This window comes from Sceloporus undulatus, chromosome 3 (genome assembly GCF_019175285.1).
Source record: "Sceloporus undulatus isolate JIND9_A2432 ecotype Alabama chromosome 3, SceUnd_v1.1, whole genome shotgun sequence".
Taxonomy (NCBI): domain Eukaryota; kingdom Metazoa; phylum Chordata; class Lepidosauria; order Squamata; family Phrynosomatidae; genus Sceloporus; species Sceloporus undulatus.
Genome location: NC_056524.1, coordinates 268,178,017 through 268,204,080, shown reverse-complemented (window position 1 = coordinate 268,204,080; position 26,064 = coordinate 268,178,017). Strand labels below are relative to the sequence as shown.

Below are 26,064 nucleotides of genomic sequence, written 5' to 3'. Positions count from 1 at the left end.
AGTAGCATTGTGTTGTCTGCATATCTTAAATTGTAAGTGTTCCTTCTAAATCTTCATTCCTCCTTCTTGTGACTGTAAACCTGCACTGCATATATAGAATCTTTGTCTTGCTAATGGAACTTAAAATTGTATTTCCTGGAGTACCAACATAGCCAGAGGGAGAAGAAGCCTACTTGCAACATGTCTTTTGTGAATTTTGGTTAGTCCAATAAAGGTATCACTGTTCTGGAAGTTCTGCAAATTGATTTAGCTGCATACCGGGGATTGGCTGCCACATCTTGGTTGCTTAGCACAAGATCTTTCTAGGCCCTCCTCTCCTTCCATCCACTCCAGCTGGTGTGTGTGTGTGTGTCCATGTTCATGCTACAAAACTGTTGTTCCCTCTGAGGATCATTAGCCCAAGGCAGCCAGAAGTTCCCACGGTGAGGGAGAGAGGCTGTGTCCATCAGGTGTGGGAACCTGGACTTTGGAAGTGTGCCCCCCGCCAAGTCCAGGGAAAATGAGGCACCTCCTTCAGTATCTGGGCTGCTTCTTTGCCTTCTTCTCGGCTGGTTTCCTGGTTGCGGCAACCTGGACTGACTGTTGGATGGTGAACACCGATGACTCCTTGGAGGTAACACATACCTCAAAGAGAAGCTTTAGAAACTGGATTGTAGACAGGTGCTCTTGGCTAGAAGGTACACTTCTTTCAGTCTCTCTGTAGCTACAGATTGAGAGCTAGACCTTTCTGTGTGCTCACATTTTCAAAAATTCCTGGCAGGATCCCCCCTGAGGCTTGAATGGCTGTACGGCTGGCAGAAATTCAACAGGTGCAGTATTCCATAGAGAGGATGATAAACCTTACTGGCTGACCTCCTGCCTGCATTGCAGCTATCTGCAGCCTAGGTTTGGGCAGATGAAGGTTATAAATTATTCAGGGCAAAGTTCTGGATTTGAGGCTTATGTTATGTTGCAAAGCACCACAATTGCTAGTACTGTTTGGAGTTTTGGACCATCAGTGTGTCAGAGTCTGGCCAAGAATCTAGGGATCTGTGAGGTCTTGATGTTTCATGTTTCAGGCAGTGGCACAGTTGTGCTATTGTGATCATATCTGTGTTTTTCATTGTTTCATTCAGATGTTTTATCAGTCCATTTGGAGTTGCTCCCAGAGCACTTCTCACCCACTGGAGCCAAAATTGTTTTCTTTTCTTATTGATGTTGAATCTCACATTGTAGATCTTGATAGTCCATAATCAACTCCTCCTCATCCTTTCTTCCTCCCTTCTTCCTCCCCTCCTCTCCCTTCTTCATCCCTCCTTTTCCTTCTTTCGCCTTCTCCTTCCTTCCTTCCTCCCTCCTCCTCCTCCTCTTATGGACAAATCCCACTGAACTCAGTTGAGTTCAAGAACTTACTTGCAAGTAGACATGCATCACTGTACTGTAAAAGACTTTTAAATTTTTTTAAAAAAAGGTTCTATATTTCTGAATAGACTTGTCTAAGAGTTCTCTATTAAGATATTATCCCTGATTGACTGGTCAACATTTGATTTTTTGTAAGGAGTTATATGACAGGCTTCACAAGAACAATATGTTTGCAATTGCAACATACTCTCAGAGGGAGTTATTTTCCCCACATCCTTCTTCTTCTCTAACTTTTTGTCTGTTCCTCAGTTTTTATCTCCATCCAGCAGAAGAAATGATTCTATGGAGCAAAGTGTCATAAAGCTGACAGTGACTGTCTAGTGATACTTGATTTCTTGTCATGGTCTTTCCTCCTCTTTCTTGTTACAGATGAAATGCATTTTGTCATGGATGGTGAAGGCAGGTAGTCAGGTAGAGGTGTTGAAGAAGCTCTCCCAGCACACTCATGTGACCAATGACTATTTGCATTGGGGACAGAGTTGTATCTGAGCACCATCCAACAGAAGAAAGGAAGAAATAATAAAATAAAACTACAGTCAGCCCTCTGTATCAATGGATTCTTTATCCACAAATTAAAGTTTCCATACTGAAATCTTTTTCTTTTAAGTATAAATTCCAAATAGCAGACCTTGATACCCTAAATGGCTTGGGCCCAGGGTACTTGGAGGACCGCCTCTCCCCATACAATCCACCACGCACTCTCCGGTCGGGTGGGAAACAGCTTTTGAGAGTCCCTGACACGAGATATGTGATGTCTGCACATAGGGCTTTTTCTGCTTCGGCCCCGCAGGCTTGGAACTCTCTCCCTGACGAGCTCCGCTCAGCCCCCTCCCTGGAGTCTTTTAGGAAAAACCTAAAGACTCACTTTTTCCACCTTGCTTTCCCCCATGTCCCTTAATTCCACTCTTCTCCTTTTATGCTGTTATAGTGTAATGGATGTCTTTGGTGTTATTGGTATTATTGCTTTTAATGGTTTTAAAAAGTGATTGAATGATGGATATTTTATCGCTTGTATTTTACTGTTTAACGCGGGGGGATTTCTTTTATTGGATTTTGCTGTTTTCGTATTTTAACTTATTGTAAACCGCTGTGATCATGGGAATAGAGGTATATAAATAAAGATTCATTCATTCATTCATTCATTCATGTAACAGTCACCACTTTACTATACCATTGTATAGTATTTAATGAGATGTGAGCATCCACAGATTTTGGTATCCATGGGGTATACAGGAACCAAACCCCAGCGGATAGCAAGAGCCCACTGTATACAGTGTGGTTATAAAATAAATTACTTAAGAAGAATACAAAAAGAAAAAAGAATACAATATAATATAAAACAAAGTGATGCTTACATGTAATCAAATATACAGGATTATAAAACAACATTAAACTAAGGGGCAGTGCAGTTGGGTGGCTGGAAACAGTCCCTTCCTACCCCAGGTCGGTGCTGCAGCAGCCAGGCACCGACCCACTCCCTAAAAGAAGCTGCTCTGCCATGATGATGCCCCTTCCAGTCAGCACCGTTTGGGCACTGTGCACCATGGATGTCATCATGGTGTGCCCCGTGTAGATGGGCACGCACCATGATGGCAGCGGGGCAGCATAGTAAGAGTTTCCAGCGTGTGAACGCTGAACCCTAGTCTGCATCCAGAGTGGCATAAAATGCCAGTCTGTGAAGCCCCTAAGTTTCCAAATGCTCCAGAAAACAAGAAAGTTTTAAATTCAGATTTCAAAATATCAAGGAAAGGAGCACTTTGCAAATGTCCAGGGTCGTGATTCCAGCTCCAAGAGCATGGAGCAGCAAATAAAAAAGGATGAAGCCGAGCCAAAAAAAAGGAAGCCCTTGGTTGCGTGAGAAGCCTACAATTCCTAGAACGCAAAGCTTGATCAAAGGGAGACTCCTGGTCATGCTAGGCAAAAGCTTGAAGAGGATTTGGGCCTATGACTTGCAGTTGGGAACACCAAGTTTTCCACGTTGTGCTAAGAGTGCTACATTGGCTTGAGATCTTCTCAACTTCACAGCCCATGACTGCAAAAGAAAATCTAGTCCAGCAACAGGCAGGTTGACTAACATGCTGTTTCCCAACTGTTGTGGGAAACTAGCCAGTAAATCAGCCCAGTTAACAGCACGGATTTGTTTAACCTTGCCTTCCTGGGTCAAAGGCACCTCCAGCTGCTGGGTCCTTTTTGTGTTTCATTAACGTGCCCTGGGGGGTTGTTTAACTGCATCCACGCTTCACCTCCTCTTCCTGGAGCATGGATGCCTCAAAGCTTGGCAGAGGTCCTCCAGGGTTAATACCTGATGGATTGAGTTGCTTCCCTCACCTAATCAGCTCATTGCCTCCCTAAATATCGGCATGTGGGTAATGATCCGTATTGCCTTGAAAGAGAGTGGTGCAGGATTGGCCCAGTTGTTCTACCAGCAAACAATGCTGTGAGTTGGCATTGCAGAAAAAGAGACAGAAGGGAGGAGGAGAGAGAAAGGAAAGGAAAGGAACAACCAGTACTGTGCAAGAAGGAATTCAGACCACTTTCCCCTTATATCCATCTTTTAGATCATGGGAAATATAATTTCCCAGACTTCAGCTCTTGAGGAAAATTTCAGCACCAAATTCAATGATGCAAAACCAAGCTTAGCCCCAGAGAGACCCAAAATAAGTCAGAGGTAAGGAAAATGTGGCTGATGGGCCTCTTGTGACCCACCACAGGACCACACTTTGTAGTCCTCCATCCCCCCCCTGCAGTTTTGTGGGTGGTTTTTCCACTCAGAAATTGCTGACTATAGCTCAAAACCACGACAAAATGCAGTGGGTTTCTCCCACAATATCACTGAGTAGCTTAGAAATATTTATTTATTTTTTGTTTATTGGATTTATGTCCAGCCTTTCTCCCAAAATGGGATTCAAAGTGGCTTGAATGGAATTCAAGGCATGTTTATAGATTAAACACTCCCCAATTTACCATAAATCAGATGAAAATGGAAGTAGAATTGATCTGATGTCCTTTTCCATTATGGGAGACCTATTGGTGCAGTCCCTGAGAAGATACATGAGTGAAAAATGTCCCTCTGATTCCTTTGGAATTGCCCGCTCCTGTACTAGACCTTAAGGGAAAATGTGTATTACCTATGATAAATCTCTATTTTCCCCTTCCGCTGTGGGATTAGAACAACTGGAGTTTAGATAGGACAAAATTTCCTGTGGACGAAACCCCCTTTCTAATCTAAAGTCCTCACCCTTTGCTCTTGCTATCCATTGAAATACATGGCTATAAAAAAACCTTTGTGCTTCCAAGTAACTAGATTGTATGACTCAGGAAAGTTCCTAGGGTCATCAGTCATATAAAGACCCCCCCCCCCCCATCTCATGCTGTATCTGCATTGCAGACATAATCCAGTCTGACACCACTTTAATTGCCATGGCATCATCCTGGGAATTGTAGTTTGTTGTGGCACCAGAGGTCTCTCACACAGAAAGCTAAATGTCTCAGCAAACTACGTTCCCAGAATTACATAGCATGGAGCCATGGCAGTTAAAGTAGTGTCAAACTGGATTATTTTTGCAATGGAGATGCAGTCTCAGCCTCCACTATTTGTATTCCACTTCAACCATGCTTCACTACTCTTTTGTTTCTTTGTCAATACCATGGCAAATTAAGAATGAAGCTTTTCCTTTCACCTATGCCTTTCATTAGCTCTCCATGCATATAAAAGCCATTACTAAACTTTTTCTAAGTTTGTAACCTGTAACTACCTTCCTTATTTATTTTGAGTCAGTTGCAATTTAGGAAAGCAACAAGAGACTGAGACATGCTTTATTGGCACTCTGCTAAAAGAAGGCTGATTCCTAACTTTTCTCTGAAGATGCCAGCCACAGATGCTGGAGAAACGTCAGGAATAAACTCTTCTAGAATGTGGCCACATAGCCCCAAAAAACTATGGATGCTGGCCATGAAAGTCTTCGACTTCACATTGATTCCTAACCGTTTTAAGATTTCCTATTTTTCCCCCAAAGGGCTCTTATTCCCAACAATCTGACCTTGTGTCCCACCAGAGTGCCTTCTAATGGACTTGCTCACTCCTCTTCTTCTCAGCCCTGCTTGAGTGCAACTGCACTGCAGAAATAATGCAGTTTGGCACCACTTTGACTGCCATGGCTCCATCCTACTGAATCCTGGGATCTGGAGTTTGGTGAGGCTTGGGCAGAGAAGACTAAAGACCTTGTAATAGTACAAATCCTAGGATGCCATGGGATGGAGCTACATCACTTAAAGTGGGGTCAGACTGCATTATTTCTATAGGGTAGGTGCACCCCTCATCCGTACCTGCATTCCCCATGAGGAGTTTAGTTCATGCCTTTCCCAGATGAAATGAACATGTGAAGCTGTTTTTTGTGAGTTTTGTGCGATGTGTAGCCTTCTCTGTCAGGGAGCTCTGGTGCCACAGAAAACTACAAATCCCAGGATTCCATAGGATTGAGCCATGACAGGTGAAGTGTTGTCAAACTGCATTAATTCTGCAATATAGATGCAGCCCAGGTCCCCAAGGTGATGGCACAAACTGAATCTAGAGCCTTTGCTGAGATTATATATCGTAAGTGGCAGAGTTACTCATCTCTTCCGGTGAGCTTATCCACCTGACCTTGTGTAAGTGTCACCTTCAGATCATTGGATGAATTTACTGCATTACCACTTGACGAGGATTCAGTTTTAAGATTAATTGTATTGTTTTTATTGATGTATTTTAAATGTAATTTATATTGATGTATTTGTTTTAATGGACTGTAATCCCACCTCGATCCATCTGGGAGAGGCGGGAAAATACAAATAAATTATTATTATTATTATTATTATTATTATTATTATTATTATTAATGATTCTTTCTTATACAGTGGGCCCTCCAGTAGGAAAAAAACACAAATTAAAACAAAACCGTTATATTTTTTATATTTTTTAAACTGAGAGAACACCTCTCTAGGAATCTCTAGGTCCTCCAGTGCAACTCTATGGTGAGCATTGCCCAGAATAGACTCACACTGCAGAAACTACAAATGCCTAGAGAAATGTTTTCTCTAGCAGTCTCTAGGTCCTCCATGGTCAACTTCTGGCAGAGTCATGCTGGAGGACCTAGAGATTCCTAGAGAGAACATATCAATCCAATTGATGAATACTCAAAACCACAAAAGTCAAAGTCAAACGTGGAGGGCTGGCTGTATTATACAACCCTTCTGTTGAATTGCAGTATTATGCAACTGAATGTCTATGTGCATGTCCATTGAGATGCACATTATATGCACATTTACATGTGGCTCTGCATCCACAATAGTCCCAGATGTGCAACACTACTTCTGGAACCTTGAAGTAAATATGAAGCCATGGTGGCGCATTGGTTAAATGCCACTACTGCCTGCAGCCACAATGTTGTATTGTGAGTTCGATCGCAGGGCTCCAAGACTGACTTAGCCTTCACTCTTTTGTAGGCCGATAAAATGAGTACCCCACTTTCTGGGAGCAATTTGCTTACAGACTGCTAACCATTTAGAGAGTGCTGAGTTCACTATTAAGCATTTTAGAAATGAAATGCTAAATGCTATTGCTATATGGCCTTTCTGGACTGAACAAAAATGTCCAACCACATCTGTCTAGGAGCTTATGCATGCATGAAACACCCCTACAGGATTCTGGCCTATATATTTTGCAGTTTTTTCCTTCTTGTGAAGATAGTGTGTGTATAATCTTTGGGGCAGAGCTTGAAAACAATAACAACAGTAACAACTCCTGCTTACTCTGGTGTAGCTGAGTGCAACGTGTCGTGGTCTGTGGTGGGAATGTGTCACCAATGCCTTTGATGGGATAACAACCTGTGACGAATATGACTCCATCTTGGCTGAGCACCCAGGTAGGTGTGCTTTGGGGGGGGGGCATTTCTTTTTTTAATTCAAGTGCCATTGGGGAGCCATTTACGAAGACAAAACACCATATACATCAGCTTTCTTTATACAATGCAAATATACAATATAAGCAATTTGAAGCACTTCCAGATTAAAAACCATAACACATTAAATCTCGATAAAAATATATTAAAGAATATCACAGTTAAAACAACTTTAAAAGCTACATTGGTTTAAAACCATGTACATATATGCTATTGTTGTGTGCTTGCAAGTTGTTTCTGACTTATGACGACCCAAAGGTGAAACTATCACGGGGGTTTTCTTGCAAGATGTGTTCATAGGTTTGCCTTTGCTGTCCTCTGAGGTTGAGAGAGAGTGACTTGCCCAAGGTCACTCACTAGGTATCCATAACTGAGCAGGGATTCAAATCCTGGTTTCCAGAATTGTAATTCAATGTTCAGACTGGTACACCATGCTGCTTATTGTACATACATACTGAGAAGTAAATTAGTCCTTGAAGGCTTTAGGAAAAAACAAGTCTTTACTTGATGCTAGAAGGAAACCAATATTGGTGCCAGAAAGACCTCCAAGGGGAGACGGATTCAACAATTGGGGTGCCACAACCAAGAAGGCCCTCTTCTGTGTCTTGACACTTTGTATTGCCCACAAAGGAGTGTCTCTCCTGCAGACCTCCATTACTGGGCAGGTATACACAGGGAAAGGTCTCCTTCAAGTATCAACTAGTTGTGGATAAGGTTGGCCCCCTCACCTGCTAGTTAGCCCTTTCTCTGCCTGCAACCTTGAAGAGTTGCTGGCAGGACACAGAACCAGGCTAGATGGACCATCAGAAGAAGAACTACAAAGAACATCTACTTGGCAGGCAAAAGGTGCCAGTTCAATCTCTGGCATCTCCAGGTAGTATTAGCAAGAGTCTAGAGACTATAAAAAACTACAGGAAAAGCGATTCTGCCTCAACATTAGGAGGAACTTCCAGACAGTAAGAGGTGTTCGACAGTGGAACATGCTCTCTCAGAGTCTGGTAGAGTCTCTTTCTTTGGAGGTCTTTAAACAAAGGCTGGATGGCCTTCTGTCTGAGGTGGTTTGATTGTGTTTCCTGCATGGCATAGGGGTTGGATTGGATGACCCCTGAGGTCTCTTCCAAATCTATGGTTCTATGGTTCTATGACTGGATGGAAGCTTCAGGCCATGAATCTGTTCTTGGGTTTACTCCAAATTTGAAAGGAGCTATTGAAAGTGCTGAACCAATGTTGGAGATAGTATTCAGCACTTTGGATAGTCCCTTTAAAGTGCAGAAGGAACCATAGAGCTGGTTCGCTCCCCCACTAATCTGGATGCTCCAGCCACTACTGAGTCAGGCAGTAGTGGTCCAAGATGCTCCACAGTCTAATTAGATGCAAGTCAGCTCCATTCCAGAGATTCCTCCCTTCCAGATTGGGCCCCTCTTTCATTCTCACTTCTTTTGCAGTGAAACTGGTCCTCACCCGGGCCATGCTGATCATGGCGGATATCCTGGCTGGTTTTGGATTCACCTTCCTCCTTCTGGGTCTCGACTGTGTGAAATTCCTCGTGGATGAGCCTGGCATCAAGAGCCGCATCTGCTTCATATCTGGATTGGTTCTCTTAACTGGAGGTAGCTGGCAACAGAGTCTTGGGGTGTGGCATGTGTGCATGCCGATTTGTGGGTATGTGTGCCTACATATGCAAATGTATGTGCTGAGGAAGTTACTACTCTTGAAAGACTAACAAAAAAAATCTGATACTTATGAATATTCATTTAGAAAATAATGCAAACATTTGCTAAACTTATAAATTATATATATTATTTCAATTATACCATTTAAACCATCCAATGGAGTAATAATATCATATAAACCAGCTAGAAAGTGATCATACAGCACAAATTAGATTATTTCAAAGCAATCAAAACATTATATAATTGCAATAGAGCTAAGAAGAAACCCATTTTGATAAAAGATATTCTGTTCAGTAGTTAGTTTTTGCAGTAGCGAGCTGTAACAGAGTTACTTTTTGCCTGTGACTACTACAACTGTAATTCACATCTTTTCAGTGGAATGGCAATGGTTTTTCTGCTTGTTACTTACTAGTTTCTCTCTGTGTGTGGTGAGCAATGCTGGTCATTGGCAGGAGGAGGATAAAACGTTATTTGGGTGGTTGCCCCCTGCTGTATCTGGGAAGGGTTGATTTGTAATACCTTTTGCATTTTTCTCGAAATGTCCAGAGTCCAATGTCAGAATTGGCCACTTGGGGGAACCAGAGATCATTTTCTGTATTTAGTAGTGATACAATAGTGACAGCAATGTTGATTTGTTAATAACAATTACAGTCAAGCCTCTACATTTGTGGCTTTGACTTTTGAAAATCTGATTATTTGCACATTTGATTAGTATGTTCTCTCTAGGAATCTCTAGGTCCTTCAGTGAGACTCTGTGGTCAACCTTTGCCTGAATTTGACCATACAGCCATGTTGGAGGACCTAGGGGTTGCTAAAGAGAACATTTATCTGAGCATTTGTAGGGCCTCCTGCTCAATTCTGTGATCAACTTCCAGCAGACGTTGACCATAGATTCCCACTGGAGGCCCTAGAGATTCCTAGAGAGGTCTTAGGTTTAGAAAATGATTTTCTGTTTACACTTTTTTTCCACTTTCATGGTGATCCTATCCCCCTAACACCTAGAAAAGTGGAGGGCTCACTGTAATTCAATGAGTTAACTTTCTTGAGTGCAGCGACATTATCAAGTTATGCCTATTGGGTGATCAAAGGGATGATGGGAGTTGTGGCTCTTCACCTGGCCTGGAACTCACCACCTGGTTGTGCACCACGCTGACCAGTTTTGGCCAGTTGTTTTATCTTTGCAAGAGTTGCAGAGAACTGGCTGAAGACCCCGACAAACTCTCCAAGCCTTCTCACTCTTGCTTCCACAGAAGTCTTCACCCTTCTTCACCAGGGTCCTGCTGGTTCTTGTAGCTTCACCCAAGACACCAGACAACTCAGTAGTCTTATATAAAAGATCTACTTTATTCTACTATATACACAGCTCCAAACAATACTCAACTCCTCACTCTCCAATCCACTCTACAACCACTACTACAACCCACTAAATGCATTGGGACGTATAGTCATTATTATAGCCAAAGCATGGCACCACCTACTGTGGTCTGTTTCCACCCAGTAAGCGTGTACATCATTCCCATTGGTTCTCCTTGTTCATCCCACAATTAATGATTTCATCATCTCAGCCTTGACCACTTAACAATTGTCAGGTGTGTCCAATTATTCACTATGCACTTCTTGTCCTTGGCACTCAGGACTTGTTAATTGCTTTACCATTCACACCTGTGTGGTTCTCAATTGGCTTCTGCTGAGTCACTCTGACTCTCACATACAAGTTTTATTTCACTACTGTATAACCCATGTGGCTTTTTCCTTAACATGAGTGAAGTAACTAGTTTCTTTTTAAAAAACATTCTAAGCTTTGAGCTACTGGTGTCTTTCTATGATGTGTTGGCCCTCCAGTTGAGTGGGAGTCTTTCTTGCAAGGGGTTTGACTGTTCCTGAGATGCTGATGATGGCAGGAATTGACTAGGAAGAGATCCTGCATGGCAGGGGGTTGGACTGGATGGCCCTTGTAGTCCCTTCCAACTCTATGATTCCATAATTCATAGACACCTGAATCTTCATGTGTTTCTTGTAGGTGTCCCAGGGCTCATCGGTTCTGTCTGGTATGCCATTGGTGTCTATGTGGAACGCTCCACTCTGGTTTTGCACAACGTCTTTGTGGGCATCCAGTATAAATTTGGTTGGTCCTGCTGGCTGGGACTGAGTGGATCTCTAGGATGCTTTTTGTCAGGTGCTTTCCTGACATGTTGCATGTACCTCTTCAGAGGTAAGAGCTACAGGTACACAGTTTCCTTCATTTTCTGCTGCAAAATGATTTATGCTCCCTGGGTGGAATCATGCATTAATGGTGCAATGCAATCCTTGTGCTAAATGGCAATGCTGCACAACTAACAGTGTGTTGCCACTGCACAAGATGCCATGCCAACCATGCATCCAAAGGCACAACCAATGTGCTTGTGGGTGCATGTGCATAGCACACTGTGAACCGACATCTGGGTACTTTGTATATTGTGGACCCATGCACAATGTACAATCTGTTTCTGTAACTCTGCTTCTTCAGTCTTGAATTGTATGTAGATATTCCACATCAGACAAAAACATCCAGTCCCTACTATCAGAGTTCTACATGTGTAAGACACCAGAATAATTTTGCCCCATATCTCCCTAGTGAGAGCCAACATTGTGTAGTGGTTGGAGTGTTGGACTAGGTCTCAGGGAAACTAGCGTTTGAATCCCTGCTTGACCATGGAAACCCACTTGGTGAACTTGGTCAACTCACACTCTCTCTGCCTCAGAAGAAGATAAAGGCAACCTCCCTCTGCACAAATCTTGCCAAAAAACCACATGATAGGTTCACCTTGGGGTCAATATAAGTCAGAAATAACTTGAAGGCACAGAACAGCAACCATCTCCCTAGTAGAGAAGAGTGAATAATTTATTCAGTTTTCTCCCTCTTGTGAGAACATGCTCAAAGGCTGTAGTTTTCCAAGAAGATTTTGCAGGGAGAAGAAAGTCCACTCCATTGCTTTCCCTTGGCATAGTTGTGCAGTGGCCAATGGAAAGGCAGGGACTTCTCATCTGACTACATTCTGATAGCCAGTGCACAATGATGATGTCATACTCCAAAACCCCAGAGGAGCATCCAGGAGGCCATGCACTGGCTACTGTGAACGTGATGATCCTTGCTTCCTTCCCCCACCCAACCCCCCAAACACCATGTGAGTTGGGAGGAAGTAGTCATCTGGCTCTACTTGTTGTTAAATGCCCTGATGGGTTCAGGAAAAGAAGAGGCATGAGGGATCAAACTGCAAACATGTGGCTATGTGGCTTGTAAAAGGTAAAGGTAAAGGTAAAGATTTCCCCTTGACATGAATCTCTAGTCGTAACTGACTATAGGGGGTGGTGCTAATCTCCGTTACTAAGCCAAAGAGCCAGTGTTGTCAAAGACAATTCCATGGTCATGTGGCCAATGTCACTGCACCAAATGCTGTTACCTTCCCACTGAAGTGGTACCTATTCATCTACCTGCACTTTTACATGCTTTCAAACTGCTAGGTTGGCAGAAGCTGGGACTAGTAGCAGGGCCTCATCCCACCATGCAGCACTTGGGCTTCGAACTGCCAACCTTCCAACCTTATGATCGTCAGAATTGGTGTCTTAACTACTAAGACACTGCATCCCTTATGTGGCTTGTAGAGATCATGAATTTCAGTTGACATGGGGTGCTTCTACACTGCATAATTAATGCAGTTTAACACCACTTTAAGTAACATTACTCCATCCTATAGAATCCTGGGATTTTCAGTTTTGTGAAGCACTAGCACCCTTTGGCAGAGAAAGTTGAAGACCTCGTAAAACTACAAACCCCAGGATTCCATAGAAAGAAACTCTTCTAGAACATGGCCACATAGTCTGGAAAAGCCCACAAAAAACTATGATTATCATTATGTTTCTGCTACTATAATAAGTTTCTGTTCTGTTCTTGTGTTTTGTCTTTTCCTGGGTGACATGGGCCATATGTAGATGTTGGCTCAAGCAGGTACCTTTCCTCCAGTACCTTACGGAAAGCTTGTCCCAGTGCTGGAATGGTCAGCCTGTATCATCCGTCCTCCCAGACAGCCACAGCCAAAATGTATGCCATGGACACCCGGGTATGAGACAAGAGTTTGTTCTTCTGTGCCACAATTTATGGGGCTGTTCCAAAGGCCAGGTAAGGTAATAATTTTGGCAGCCATGTGACTCATCGCAAAAGACTTTGGCTGGTTTCATGAAGGACATGTAGGTCATCTCCTCCTGAAAGCCAGTTTCCTTGCATGTTTTTTGCTTTCTTTCAAAATTGTGACTACAGCAAATGCAGTGTCTGAGGCAGGAGGCAAGTGGGTTTAATTTGAGTGGTCAGCCCTAGAAATATGGTTGTTTAATTTCAAGGTGGGTGGCACATTTCTGAGGACAGAGATAGCATCAATTGTGTGTATTGTTAACAGCCAGAAAAATTTTGTAATAGACGTTCACCTTCTGGGGCACATCATCTCCTGCTGGAAGAATTGAAATGTGCATTATACAGGTTGCTAAGACATCGTCCTGTGGATGCAGGGAATTCCAGAGCATAAAGCAGCATCCCTGCAGGGACATAGCCAGGATTTTAGGAAGGGGGGGGTCCAGACTAAGTGCCACCATTATAATGGGGCTTGGGTGTGGCAGCACAGCAGCACACACCATTCATTTTTGTAATGGAAGGGGGGGTCTGGACCCCAAGACCCCCCCCTCCTTGGCTACATCCCTGATCCCTGATGGAAAGGACTGTTTGGCCGCCCAAAACATGGAAATGAGATCATGCAATGAATAACATTTGGGGAGCTGTCTGACATGATCTGGAGCAGACATTGTTTTCGAGCTGCCTGTTTCCCTGTCTGCATAACCTGTATATTTGTAAATAAACAGATATTATAAACGGTTGGACGTCTCCTGTGGGTTTTCTTTCAAAAGAAATTAGCATCCTAAAGCTGGAACTGATGGAGTCAAAAACAGAGATGATGATGTGTGCAGATTGTTTACTGTGTGTAAGGCATAGGTGCACTAAGAAATAATATGTAATCAAAGCCCGTATATGAAAAGAGAAACATGTACATATTAATAATGGTTGTGGTTTGAGATCTGTGGTCTTTCTTTCTTTCCATAATAATAATAATAATAATTATGAGAAGTACTGGACAAACACACTAATATTTTGCTATTATTCTGATTTACTGCCTGGTGTGATAAAGTCCTGTATCATAGATTTAGGATAGACTTCACTGTTGCAGTTATGGACGTGTAATCCAAGACAATTATACTAAGGCTGCCCTGCTTTGGCCACATCATGAGAAGGCATGAACATCGAAAAAGACAACAACAACAATAATATTATTGTTGTTGTTGTTGTTGTTGTTGTCTTTTTCGATGTTTCATGCCTTCTCATGATGTGGCCAAAGCATGGCAGCCTTAGTAATTGTCTTGGATTACACGTCCATAACTGCACGTGAAGTCTCCTAAATCTTATGATACAGGACTTTATTCACACCGGCAGTAAATCAGAATAATAGCAAAATATTAGTGTGTTTGTCCAGTACTTCTCACACATCATGTCTATTCAGTTGCTGTTTTGCATTTCCTTTGTCTCTGTAGCGCAGCTTTTCATTGATAGGAAAACCTGTCAATAGGCTTATAATATCACTCCAAATCCATTAGTCCCTTTGTGAAATAGGTCCCTTCAGTGAAGTAATGATTGACAACAGTCATATGACATGACAGAGGTGAGTCTCTTCTTCTCTTCACTCCTCCTTGAGGGGAAAGGTTGCTTTTGCTGCATGCATTTTTTTATTTTAATTTTTGCTCTGGTTGCATAATTGCAGCAAAAATTAAAATTAAAAAAATCCGTAAGGGACAGACTGAAAACCACTTCAGCAAAGGCACGCATGTGCTGAAAGGCATGGAAAGCTGGGTTATAGAGCTGCTGCAGAAGGAACCATGGATTGTTAAAGAAGTCCACTCACAGGATTGCAGAAAAGTATGATACTGGACATTTCCAAACTGATTTGCTTCACTAATGAGATTGTTGTGTGTTTGGGGGGGGGGGGGGGGCAGGTGTAATAAAGTCCAGTCTTTGTTAAAATTATGCTAATTCCATCAAGGTAGAAATAGCTTCCATTTGTAAATTTTTGTATATCTGACATGATCTTTAGCACATCCTGATGGGTTCTGACTTACAATGACATCTTCGTTAGACACCTAGGAAACAGGGATTGCTTCACAACGCAGACCACAAGACAAATGGCATTTTAATTTATTTTAGACGCATTGGTTAGACAGCAGGCCACTCACCACTTTTTTCTTTTTAAAAAAATATCCAGGATGTGCTTAGCAACAACAGGTTTCAAAGAGCTGCAATCTGCAGACTAATTCTTCCATCATTATTTCAGAATTTCAACCACTCTTGATTGTTAATGGCAGAGATTCTATCTCAAAGAGATGGAGCATAGCTCAGTTAATTGTGAATTGTAATGTTGGTGGATTGTGACATTGCACAACTGAATGTGTAACTGAATCTGTACATGAATAATAATTGGTAGGATTCAAGAATAAGGATAAGGATGGGGAACAAACATGGTATCTACAGACAGATGACTTGAGAGGGATGTATTGATATGAGATATGGTAAAAATTGAAGTTAAAAAGGAAGATATGGATGCTAAACTATGTGTAATGCAATGCAATACAATACAATACAAAATGTAACATAACGTACAACAGTACACTATGTAAAACAGTTAATGCATATGTCTCAGAAATGAAAACCACAAAACATACTATTTTAATTTCCTTCCTCAATATAAAGTGTGCTCCCCCCCCCCCTTCTCATCTTCACAACAGCTCCTTGAGGCAGGTTTTCCCAAGGAATATTGATTTAACCAAGGCCATCCCCTCCAATTGTTCCAGTTTATAGCAATAGCAATAGCAAGTACATTTCTGTACCACTTATCAGTGCAGTTAAGCACTTCCTAAGCAGTTTACAAAGTGTAAGCTAATTGCCTCCAACAATCTGGGTACTCATATTAGCGACCTTCTCGGAAGGATGCAAGCCTGAGTCAACCTTGAGCCCTTTTTGCTGGGATTGAACTCGCAAGCTTATGGTTTTGAGTGAGTGGCTGCAGTACAGGCATTTAACCATTGCGCCACTAGGGCTTTATCGGGGATGGTTCATTAAACCTCTGCTATCCTGGCTTCTCAGTTCCTTTTAAAATGTCCCAGTTTCTCTCTCCAGCTCCCACTTTTCTCTTTCGTCTAGTGTTGCCATAAGTCAGGACCTCCAAACCAGGACAAATGTAGGACAAAATTTTCAAATGTAGGACATATTTTTTTAATGGAGGACACGGGAAAAAATTGATTATTTTTTTAAAACAGTTAATATAAATGCATGTTTCTTAGGCATGATCAAAATGGAGGACATTTTGGCATTATTCCTAGACAGATGGCAGAAATTGACTTTCCTTTCAGGCCAAACACACACACACACACACCCATTCCAAAACACACACAACAGCACATTTGGGCATTTGACATGGCTTTATTTAAGTGACTTCTTGCAAATTTCATAGAATCGTAGAGTTGGAAGAGACGCAAGGGCCATCCAGTCCAACCCCCTGCCATTCAGGAACTCTCAATCAAAGCATCCACGACAGAGAGACTTATTGCATAACCAAACACTTTGGGTTTAATACTTAACATGGGTTAACATGGCTATACATATTGAACATATCAAGGTGGTTTAACAAGAAATGGATTTGCCCTCGGTTAATAAAAATACAGAAAGGGGAAAATAAATGCACACATTCTGGGGAAAAGTCCACTTAATAAAAATACAGAAAGGGGAAAACAAATACACACAGATGGGGCCAAAAATCCACTAAATAAAAATACAGGGGAGATAAATAAATACACAAAAATGGGGCCAAAAATCCACTAAATAAAAATACAGGGGAGATATATACACAAAAACTGACTCACACAGCTAGGTCTTTGGGTGCTAGTAACAATAATATTGCCCCCCTTGCCCCTGCTTGCCCCACCTTGCCCCCGCTTGCCTCCCCTTGCCCGTGATTGCCCCCCGCTTGCCCGCTGCTGCCTTCGGACCACCTCAGTAGTCCCTCGCCGCCCTTATTATTATTTATAAAGCACTGTAGGTTTATGAAATGCTGGGGAGTATGCAAAGTCACCCTGAAAGCACCATGGTGGGTCAGGGATAGACCTAGTGTCCCCTTTATATTTGTGGTCCTTAGCATCTCCAGACCTCTCCCAGTATCACCCTTTTCCTTTCCTCTGAGGCTGAGAAATTGTGACCTGTCCAGCACACAGGATTTCCAAGGAGTGGGGATTCAAACCCTGGTCTTCTAGAGTCCTAGGATCCAAACTCCTGTATCACACTGTCTCTTGTCTCAGCTTTACCATTCATTATAATTTCCACTATCCATCCAGCCTCAGTTAAGCACAGGTTAGTATCAGCCCTGGTCCTTGGTCCACCTTTTTTACACCATGAAATTCATGTCCTTTGGTGCTTTTCCTCCAGTAATTGTCTGCTTCATATCCAAGGCAACCTGCAGTGGAAATGACAGCCCAGGATTTATGTTCGTCCCCTTAATAGGGAGATTCAGCATTCATTGGGGATGCTTAATCAGAGGCTGAAACTGTTTTAAGCTGAGACATTTACACACAGAGAGAGTGGATCATCTCCCATCAGAGCTCACCATTTAAGAAACGGTGTGCAGAACAGGTTCATTAAGGATGAACAATGCAAGAAAGCCAAAAACCAATCTCCAACCATGCTCTGCATTTGCTCCTGCAGAGACAGACACAGTTTGTCAGTTGTTTGTGGCAGAACCTGGAAAGAACAGCTGATATCTTATACACAGTACATGCCTAGTCTTTCGGTACATCTGCACTGTAGAAATAATGCACTTTAACACCACTTTAAATCCCAGGACTGCATGCTACAGAATTCTGGGATTTGTTGTTTGCTGAGGCACCAGCACTCTTTGATGGAGAAGGCTAGGATTCCATAGGATGGCACTACAGCACTGAAATGGTGTCAAACTGCTTTATTTCAATAGTGTAAATGCACAGCAAATGTACACTCATGCGTAGATCCACAGGCCATGCTGTCCCTACCACTGATCTCATCTAACTGTCCAATGTCAAGATTTCTACTGATGTGCATGTGCCATGATTGACTGCTTCTCTCTGAAAGGAAAATCCTTGCATGTTAAAAAAAAAAAAAAAAAAAGAAAGTCAGGGGGGGACTACAGCTAAACCACTTCTCCTGAAATGCTAGTTTTCTTTATAAAGAGATATGCATTGTTTATTTTATTTTATTTTTAAATTATATTGGCCAAGATTGTGCATCATTCCTGAGCAGTGTAAATCTAAATAGTTAGACAGTGGCTGCATACTACCATCCTGCTGAATACCGTCATTGTACAACCAATGGCATATGGGCCAGTGTGCCTCTGCTTCTTGTCCCCTTGTGCAATGGGGAGTAATGTGCAGTGACTGTTTCCTCCATAGCAGTGCATCAAGTGGGACACTGAAGGTACTAATCAAGGTCTCTATCACATGTCATAAAAGTTCAGTAATAGCCCCTTTGGGCATACCTATTGCACATGCCATCTCCCTCTCATTGCTGCCTTGTCTTCCAATCAGTGTTAACCCTCACCTTGCCACTGATGAGGAAAACCTGTCAATAAGCTCACAACTACACTAGTCCTCAAGTGTGCTAAATTATCCTGTGATAGTTCTGAGATTGTTTGGTTACATGGTGTCACCATCCTCTCCCAGAACAGCTGAGGGTTTTTGTTGTTGTTGTTGTTGTTGTTGTTGTTATTTTACCTTATTTTATTTTTTAAAAACCATATAGCATAAATTTGGAACTGTGTTAAGAAAAAGAAACACACACACACACACACACACACACACACAGGACACACTGAAGTGAGGTTGAGGATGAGGGTGGAGAGAACACAGAAGACCAGCAACAGACTGGGACACCATTGAAGGGACATGTAGTAGGGAGTGCACTTCTCTTCATTAATATAATTTCGGTGAGAACAGCAGAGGCTATGATACAGTCAGAATTATATGCCATCCACAAATGCAAGGCTGCATGTGTAATGGTTACCCTTGCAGAGCTCTGCTTATGCAATTTTGAACAAGTCCTAAAGTCTAGTCATGCAGCTCTGCTGTCTGTCCCATTAAGTGGACATTTCATCAGAGAGAAAAGCCATATCAGCTGTCACTGGGTTTCAAGCCCATAGAGCTTTGGGTTAACTCTTCCCAACTTCATATACTGTTCTCCTTAGGTCTTCCCTATGCAAAAATTCAGATAAGAGCCGACTTAGACGCCACTGTTGTAACAGAATCTATAGGCGAGGCATCCAGTGACTCCGTCGATGAAGTTATTCTGGATCAGCTCCAATCAGTGAGTACCGAGGACGTGGACAAGCTGCTTGGTAAGGTGAGGAAAACAACCTGCCCTCTTGACCCTTGCCCATCATGGCTGGCCGTCCAGGGGGGGGGATGCATTGAGGAGATTCCTCACGGATATTATCAATGCATCCTTTAGGGAAGGGCATGTTCCATCTTGTCTGAAGGAAGCGGCTGTTAAGCCGCTTCTGAAAAAACCTTCCTTGGACCCCCTGGATATGAACAACTACAGGCCTGTTTCTCTGCTGCCATTTTTGGGCAAGGTAATCGAGAGGGCGGTTGCTCTTCAGCTCCAAGCTGTCTTGGATGAAACCGATTATCTAGACCCATTTCAAACCGGCTTCAGGACAGGCTTTGGGGTTGAGACTGCCATGGTTGCCTTGACTGACGATCTGCGTCTGAGCATCGACAGGGGTAGTGTGACCCAGTTGGTGCTCTTAGACCTCTCAGCGGCTTTCGATACGATAGATCACGGCATCCTCCTGGACCGCTTGGGGGTATTAGGTATCGGAGGCACTGCATTGCAGTGGTTCCGGTCCTACCTCTCGGGCAGGTCCCAGAGGGTGCTGATCGAGGACAGTAGCTCCAGAAAGAGGGAGCTCCTTTGTGGAGTCCCTCAGGGAGCTATTTTGTCCCCAATGTTGTTTAACATCTATATGAAGCCGCTGGGTGAGATCATACGGAGTTATGGTGCTGGGTGCTATCAGTACGCTGATGACACCCAAATCTATTTCTCCATGTCTCGTTCGTTGGCCTCGAATTCTAATGGCATCTCTTCTCTCAATGAATGTCTTCGGGCGGTAATGGGCTGGATGAGGAAAAACAGATTGAAGCTGAATCCGAACAAGACGGAGGTGCTCACAGTAGCGGCCCCGAAACCAAGAATTGGGTTGCAACCACCAGTCCTGGACGGGGTCACACTCTCCTCTAGTGACTGTGTTCGCAGTCTGGGGGTGCTCCTTGACTCGTCGCTCCTGATGATAGAACAGGTGAATGCGACGGTCAGGAGCGCCTGTTATCAGCTTCGGCTGATACGCCAGCTGCGCCCTTTTCTGGAAGTAAGGGATCTCGAGACAGTTGTGCACGCGCTGGTAACCTCACGCCTTGACTTCTGTAATGCGCTCTACATGGGGCTACCCTTGTGCCTGGTTCGGAAACTACAGCTGGTTCAAAACATGGCAGCCAGGCTTGTGTCAGGAACACTGGCTGCCTATTGGTTTCCGGGCCCAGTACAAGGTATTGGTTATTACCTTTAAAGCCCTAAATGGCTTGGGTCCAAGCTATCTCAGAGACCGCCTCCTCCCATACAATCCTCCCCGCGCTCTCCGGTCCTCTGGGAGGAACTTGTTGCAGCCTCAAAAATCGAGGCTTGCGGCGACCTCCCGGAGGGCTTTCTCTGTTGTCGCCCCCAGGCTCTGGAACGGCCTGCCGGATGAGATCCGTCAATTAACATCTTTGGACAGCTTCAAAAAGGCTGTCAAGACGGATCTCTTCAGGCAGGCCTTCCCAGATTGAAATATCCCGGCCTCAGGATCTCAAGATTTCCCCCCTCCTCAGTAATGTCTCCAAAGCCCCTTTTCTTTAGAATTGAAGTTGCAGTGGTTTATTGGTTGGTATTATTTTGTTTAATTTATTGTTATTTTAACTAGTTATTGTGGTTTTAAATTAGATATGTTGTTTAATAACTTTTTAAGGGGGGAGGGAAATATATTGTTTTTATGCTGTATGTTATTTTAATGTTGTAAACCGCCCGGATTGGTTCGCCACAGGGCGGTATATAAATAAAAATTTATTATTATTATTATTATTATTAACAGATGCTCAGCAGTAGAACAGAGCATGTGGGAAAGTGGTAGACTCTCCTCTGTTGGAGGCCTTTAAACAGGGATTGGATGGTTACCTCTCAGGGATGCTTTAGTAGCAGATACTTGAACTGGGAGAGAGTTGGTCTAGATCCTTCACAACTCTATGTTCTTTGGAACAGGGAAAATCCAGTACTAACTGGTTCTATGGAGGATTTCTGGCATCCCTTTATAAGCAGCCTCTTTAGAATATCCATCTACTTCCAGTGTGCCAGGGCACCTTGTGCCACTTATTGCTGAGTTGGGGATAAGCATATCTGTAAACTTGTTGAGGTTTTGGCATTGTGCTACAGCCTGTAGCAGTCCCTCCTGCTTGGTAATCAATGAGAAAGTGAAAACTGTTGGATAGACAGAAATGTGCACGGCCAGAAACCTCTGGAGCCGGCAAAGGCTGCTGAAATTTGCAGGCAAGGTTAGTAGACGGAAACAGCTTGGACTCTCCAATCATTCCAAAAAGAAAAGAGGAGGTCCCCAAGCACCCCAGCCAGAAGTTAAGGAGACACTGCAAGTAGAGCTCTACCAGAACTGTTTATCAACTCTCTGGATCTAAGGACAAGTTTCTGCAAGTTGCTCCATCCTCATTTCCTCAGAAACAGGAGCTGCCAGATTCCTACACTGGGCTTGTGTCTTGCAACTGTACATTCATGTCATTCCATAGTGGTTGGGCTACACTACCCTTCTGCTGAATACTGATGTGGTGTGCCTGTGTGTCTGCTTGCTTATTATCAGACTGTGCTCATGCTTGCTTATTGTCGGCCTGTGCATAGGGGCTGCACAGCAGCTGTCCTTCCAATGCCAGGGAATTAAGAGGTATAGTTGAGCGAGATTCTACATCAAGCTGCCATAGCATTACACTCTGTCCAAGCCATTTGATGCTTCTCTGCTATACCCTCCTTAGAGAAGTTAAATGTTAAAACATTTTGTGCTGTCAGGTTTTTCAAACTAATCAAGGTTAGGCTTTTAAATGCAGTGTGATTCCAATATTAAGGTTTGAATACAGATTTAAATACATATTAATATATAATCCTTTTAAATCTCTAAATTAATTGGTTTTAGAACTTTCTATTTATACTTTGTAATGCTTATGTATTGTATTGTTTTAATTAACTGTAATTGTAACTGTTTTAAATTGGTTTGTAGCCACCCTGAGTCCCTATATCTGGAGAAAGGAGGGATATAAATAAATCAAATAATAATAAATAATAATATGATATCCTGGTAAGGCTGGTTCTTGTTAGGAGATAGTGGGTTGCTCTCTGGGGAATCTTCTGAATTTTTGTTGTTGTTGATATACACCTAGCTGGGAGTAACCCCACTGACTACAGTGGGACATGCCTAGAATGGTAATGCAAGTCCAGGATGGGAAGTAGGGGAGGTTATGAACAGCGTATTGTGGTTGCCATCTCACATTCCCTGAGTGTAGCAGAAATATCCACATGCAGAAATGTGCTACCTCAGCACTAAACAACTCCCATGCAGAATTGCATCACTGTGCAACACATGTAAATGAACCAGTGCCATTGTGCAATGCACAATCACAATATGAAATATGCAATGCACAACTGCAATGTGCAGTGCATAACCCCAGTGTGCAACTAGGCTTCTGACTATGTCAGTTGCACCATGGTGAATAACTGACTTTGCATGCACAGTATGACTTATGCATGTATTTTTTGTTTATGAGATGCCAGCCACTATTGGTGGAAGTCCATTCAGCTTGTCTTTGCACCCTGGAATGGTGAATCAGGACATTGGCTGGCAAAACTGAAGCAGTAATATTATTTGTCAGCAAGTACGGTGTGTCACCTTTTAGTTCTCTGCTCCCTCTGATCTTGGCTGCAAATTTTACATTAACTAAGAAGAAAAGAATTTCCCCAGCAATAATGTATTTTTGTGAACCATTACTACCAGTAATTTGAGGGATGCTTATAGTGGGCAGTTAGGATCCATTGGCTTTGCAAAAGAGTCATTCTTGATGGATATAAAGGCATGGCTTAGTGCAACGAAAATGTAAGACTTTGCTACACGAGGTTAAAAAGTGGAATTTTAACAGAATAAAAGCATATCTCTGAGCCTCCATATCCTCCACTGCTCTGCTTAGATCCTATGGATTCAGGCCCATGGCTTGTCTGATTGAGAGCATTGTGTGTGGCTTTCCTCTCGTTCTGCTGCCTTTCACCTTCCCTAGCATTATAGCCTTCTCTAGCAAGTCATGCCTTCTCATGATGTGGCCAAAGCATGACATCTTTAGTTTCTTCATCTTGACTTCCAGGGAGAGTTCAGGTTTAACCTGTTCAAGGGCCCATTTGTTTGGCTTTCTGGCCATCCATGGTATCCTCAGCACTTTTCTCCAGCACTTCATCTCAAATGTGTTGATTTTCTTTTTATCCGCTTTCTTCATTGTCCAGCTTTCACAACCATACATAGTGAGGGCTTTTCAACAGACTTCCTCAGAGAGTGATGGAATCTCCCTCCTTGAAGGTCCTTAAACTAAGGCTGGATGGCCATCTGTCAGAGATGCTTTGATTGAGAGTTCCTGCATGGCAGAAGGGGGTTAGACTGGATGGCCCTTGTGGTCTCTTCCAGCTCTAGGATTCTACGATTCTATGATGGGAACTATAATGGCTTGAATTATTCTAACTTAAGCTTTCAGTTGTATATCTTTACTCTTTAGAATCTTTTCTAGTTCTTTCATGGCTGCCATTCCCATTCCTAGTCTTCTTCTAGTTTCTTGACTGCAGTCTCCATTATGGTCAATATTTGATCCAAAGTATGAGAACTCTTTTACTATTTCAATTTCTTCATTGTCAAGGTTAAATTTATGTAGCTCCTCCATGTTGTTTTCTTTATGTTCTGCAGTAAGCCTCCCTTTGCACTTTCTTCTTTGACCTTCCTTGATCATTGTTCCAAGTCTATGATGCTTTCCACTAGTAATATGGTATCATTTACATATCTTAGATTGTTGATGTTCCTTCCACCTATGTTCATACCTCTTCCTCTGATTTCAGACTTACTCTTCATATGATATATTCTGCATACAAATTGAATAGGTAGATTGATAGGATGCAACCTTGCCAAGGTATGGCCAACTCAAGGGCAATTGCCAACCACAACAAAAGTATTTGGCTGGTACTTATCACACAACCTCATTTCTGTCCTGCAACTGCCTTGCATTGTATTTGCTACTGTAGTGCACCTTTTTATTGACCAGCAAAAACAAGCAATAGGCTCTCAATGGGGTCAGCCAGACAGGCCCAAAGGAGCAAGGCAAGGCTACATAGGTGTTGTTCACGTTGGGACTTTGGCAACCACACATGATTGACTCCAATCCCAGCCACTGCCATAGTCCTGAACCAGGCAGCTGGAAGGAGAAGATTATATCCACTCCTTCTTGGTCTAGTTCTTCTGTGATGACACGGCATCAGCGTGGCTTCTGGCCATGTTTGGGACATGCATCATCTAACTGCCATGCCTCCAAAGCAGCCCAAAGCCACAATCTTTGCTATTCCATTGCTGCCTTTGTGCAACAGGTCCCTTTTTCTACAGCCAATGATGTGTTGTGTGTGGACATGATTTTGCTCCTCCTTCCCCTCACAGTGATCACAGCCAACACCATCCTGAAGCTGGCTGCTATGTGAACATTCACGCAGAAGCCAGTTTTAGGAGGTGGTTGGCGGCCACAATCACTTGTCTCCCCAGTTCATCCCAAAGCATGGAGCTGCTGTATGAATATGCACACAGCAGCCCTACACTTTGAGAAAGAGGAGAAACAGTATGTTCACACATTTGGCAATGTGGAAAACAGATTATGCAACCATGGATCATAAAAGTGCTATCATGGGGAAAGTGTGATAAGAAAGGATGCAAAACTGGTATGTTTCCATTCTTGAACTAGCACAAGTGTGGTGGGGCAGCAGGTTGGTGTGATAAAGTCCTTAATTACATGAGTTACACTAAGTGAGGATGATGTAGAGTGTCATCTGGAAACTTCTGGAACTGGTTTGTGGATATGAATCAGGGAAGCTCCCTGAATTTTGGGACTTTCCTGCTGGGGAGATTCCCATGATGATGAGTATACGTACTTTCCAAATTCTCCAAGCTACCTGCCCAGTGCTTGTCCTCAGAATGGGAAAACCTCTTCCAGAAATGCTGAGCAATTGGCATGGGATGTGGCCAGCAGAGATTTTGTTCCCCAGCTATCAGTAAATCACTCTGGAAGGAAATGTTATTCTGGAAACATTGATCCTCAGGTATGTGTGGAGGAAATAATGGAATCTACCATCCTCTTTGCTGTGCTGAACTGCCTTGCCACAGTGGAATCTGTGGCCAAAACCTACCTGTCCTCAAAATGTACAGAGATCTTTATGCTTGTAAATGTCTGCACATTAAGTTAAACATTGAATGTGCTTGTGCAGAATGTATGCTTCGAGTGGCAATTTTGGATTAGTGATTTTATCCTACATACATTATCTTTTAAAACACAACACAAACATATATCACTCATAGCTTTCCCGATATTCTTCTCGTTCCATCTCATCTCATACCTTCAATAACACATAAACACTCTTAATGCACTCAATTGGTTTTGCATTAACACACAACTGCGCAAAAATATGCATTTTGGGGTTTTATTATTGTGAAGTTGAAGGCTTTCATGGGCGGCATCCATAGTTTTTTGTGGGTTTTTCAGGCTATGTGGCCATGTTATTATTGTTGAAATATGGACACGATCTA

General features: G+C 42.8%; 1 protein-coding gene across 1 annotated transcript; it reads left to right on the top strand.

Annotated features, from left to right (window-relative positions):
* The first annotated feature begins 499 nt into the window (after nucleotides 1-499).
* On the top strand, nucleotides 500-13,859 carry CLDN16 (claudin 16). The gene is made up of 5 exons (XM_042459696.1): nucleotides 500-613; nucleotides 7,199-7,301; nucleotides 8,783-8,947; nucleotides 11,031-11,222; nucleotides 12,980-13,859. Exons 1-5 carry the CDS (start codon nucleotides 500-502, stop codon nucleotides 13,111-13,113), a joined length of 708 nt encoding a protein of 235 aa, XP_042315630.1. The 3' UTR covers nucleotides 13,114-13,859.
* The last annotated feature ends 12,205 nt before the right edge of the window (nucleotides 13,860-26,064 follow it).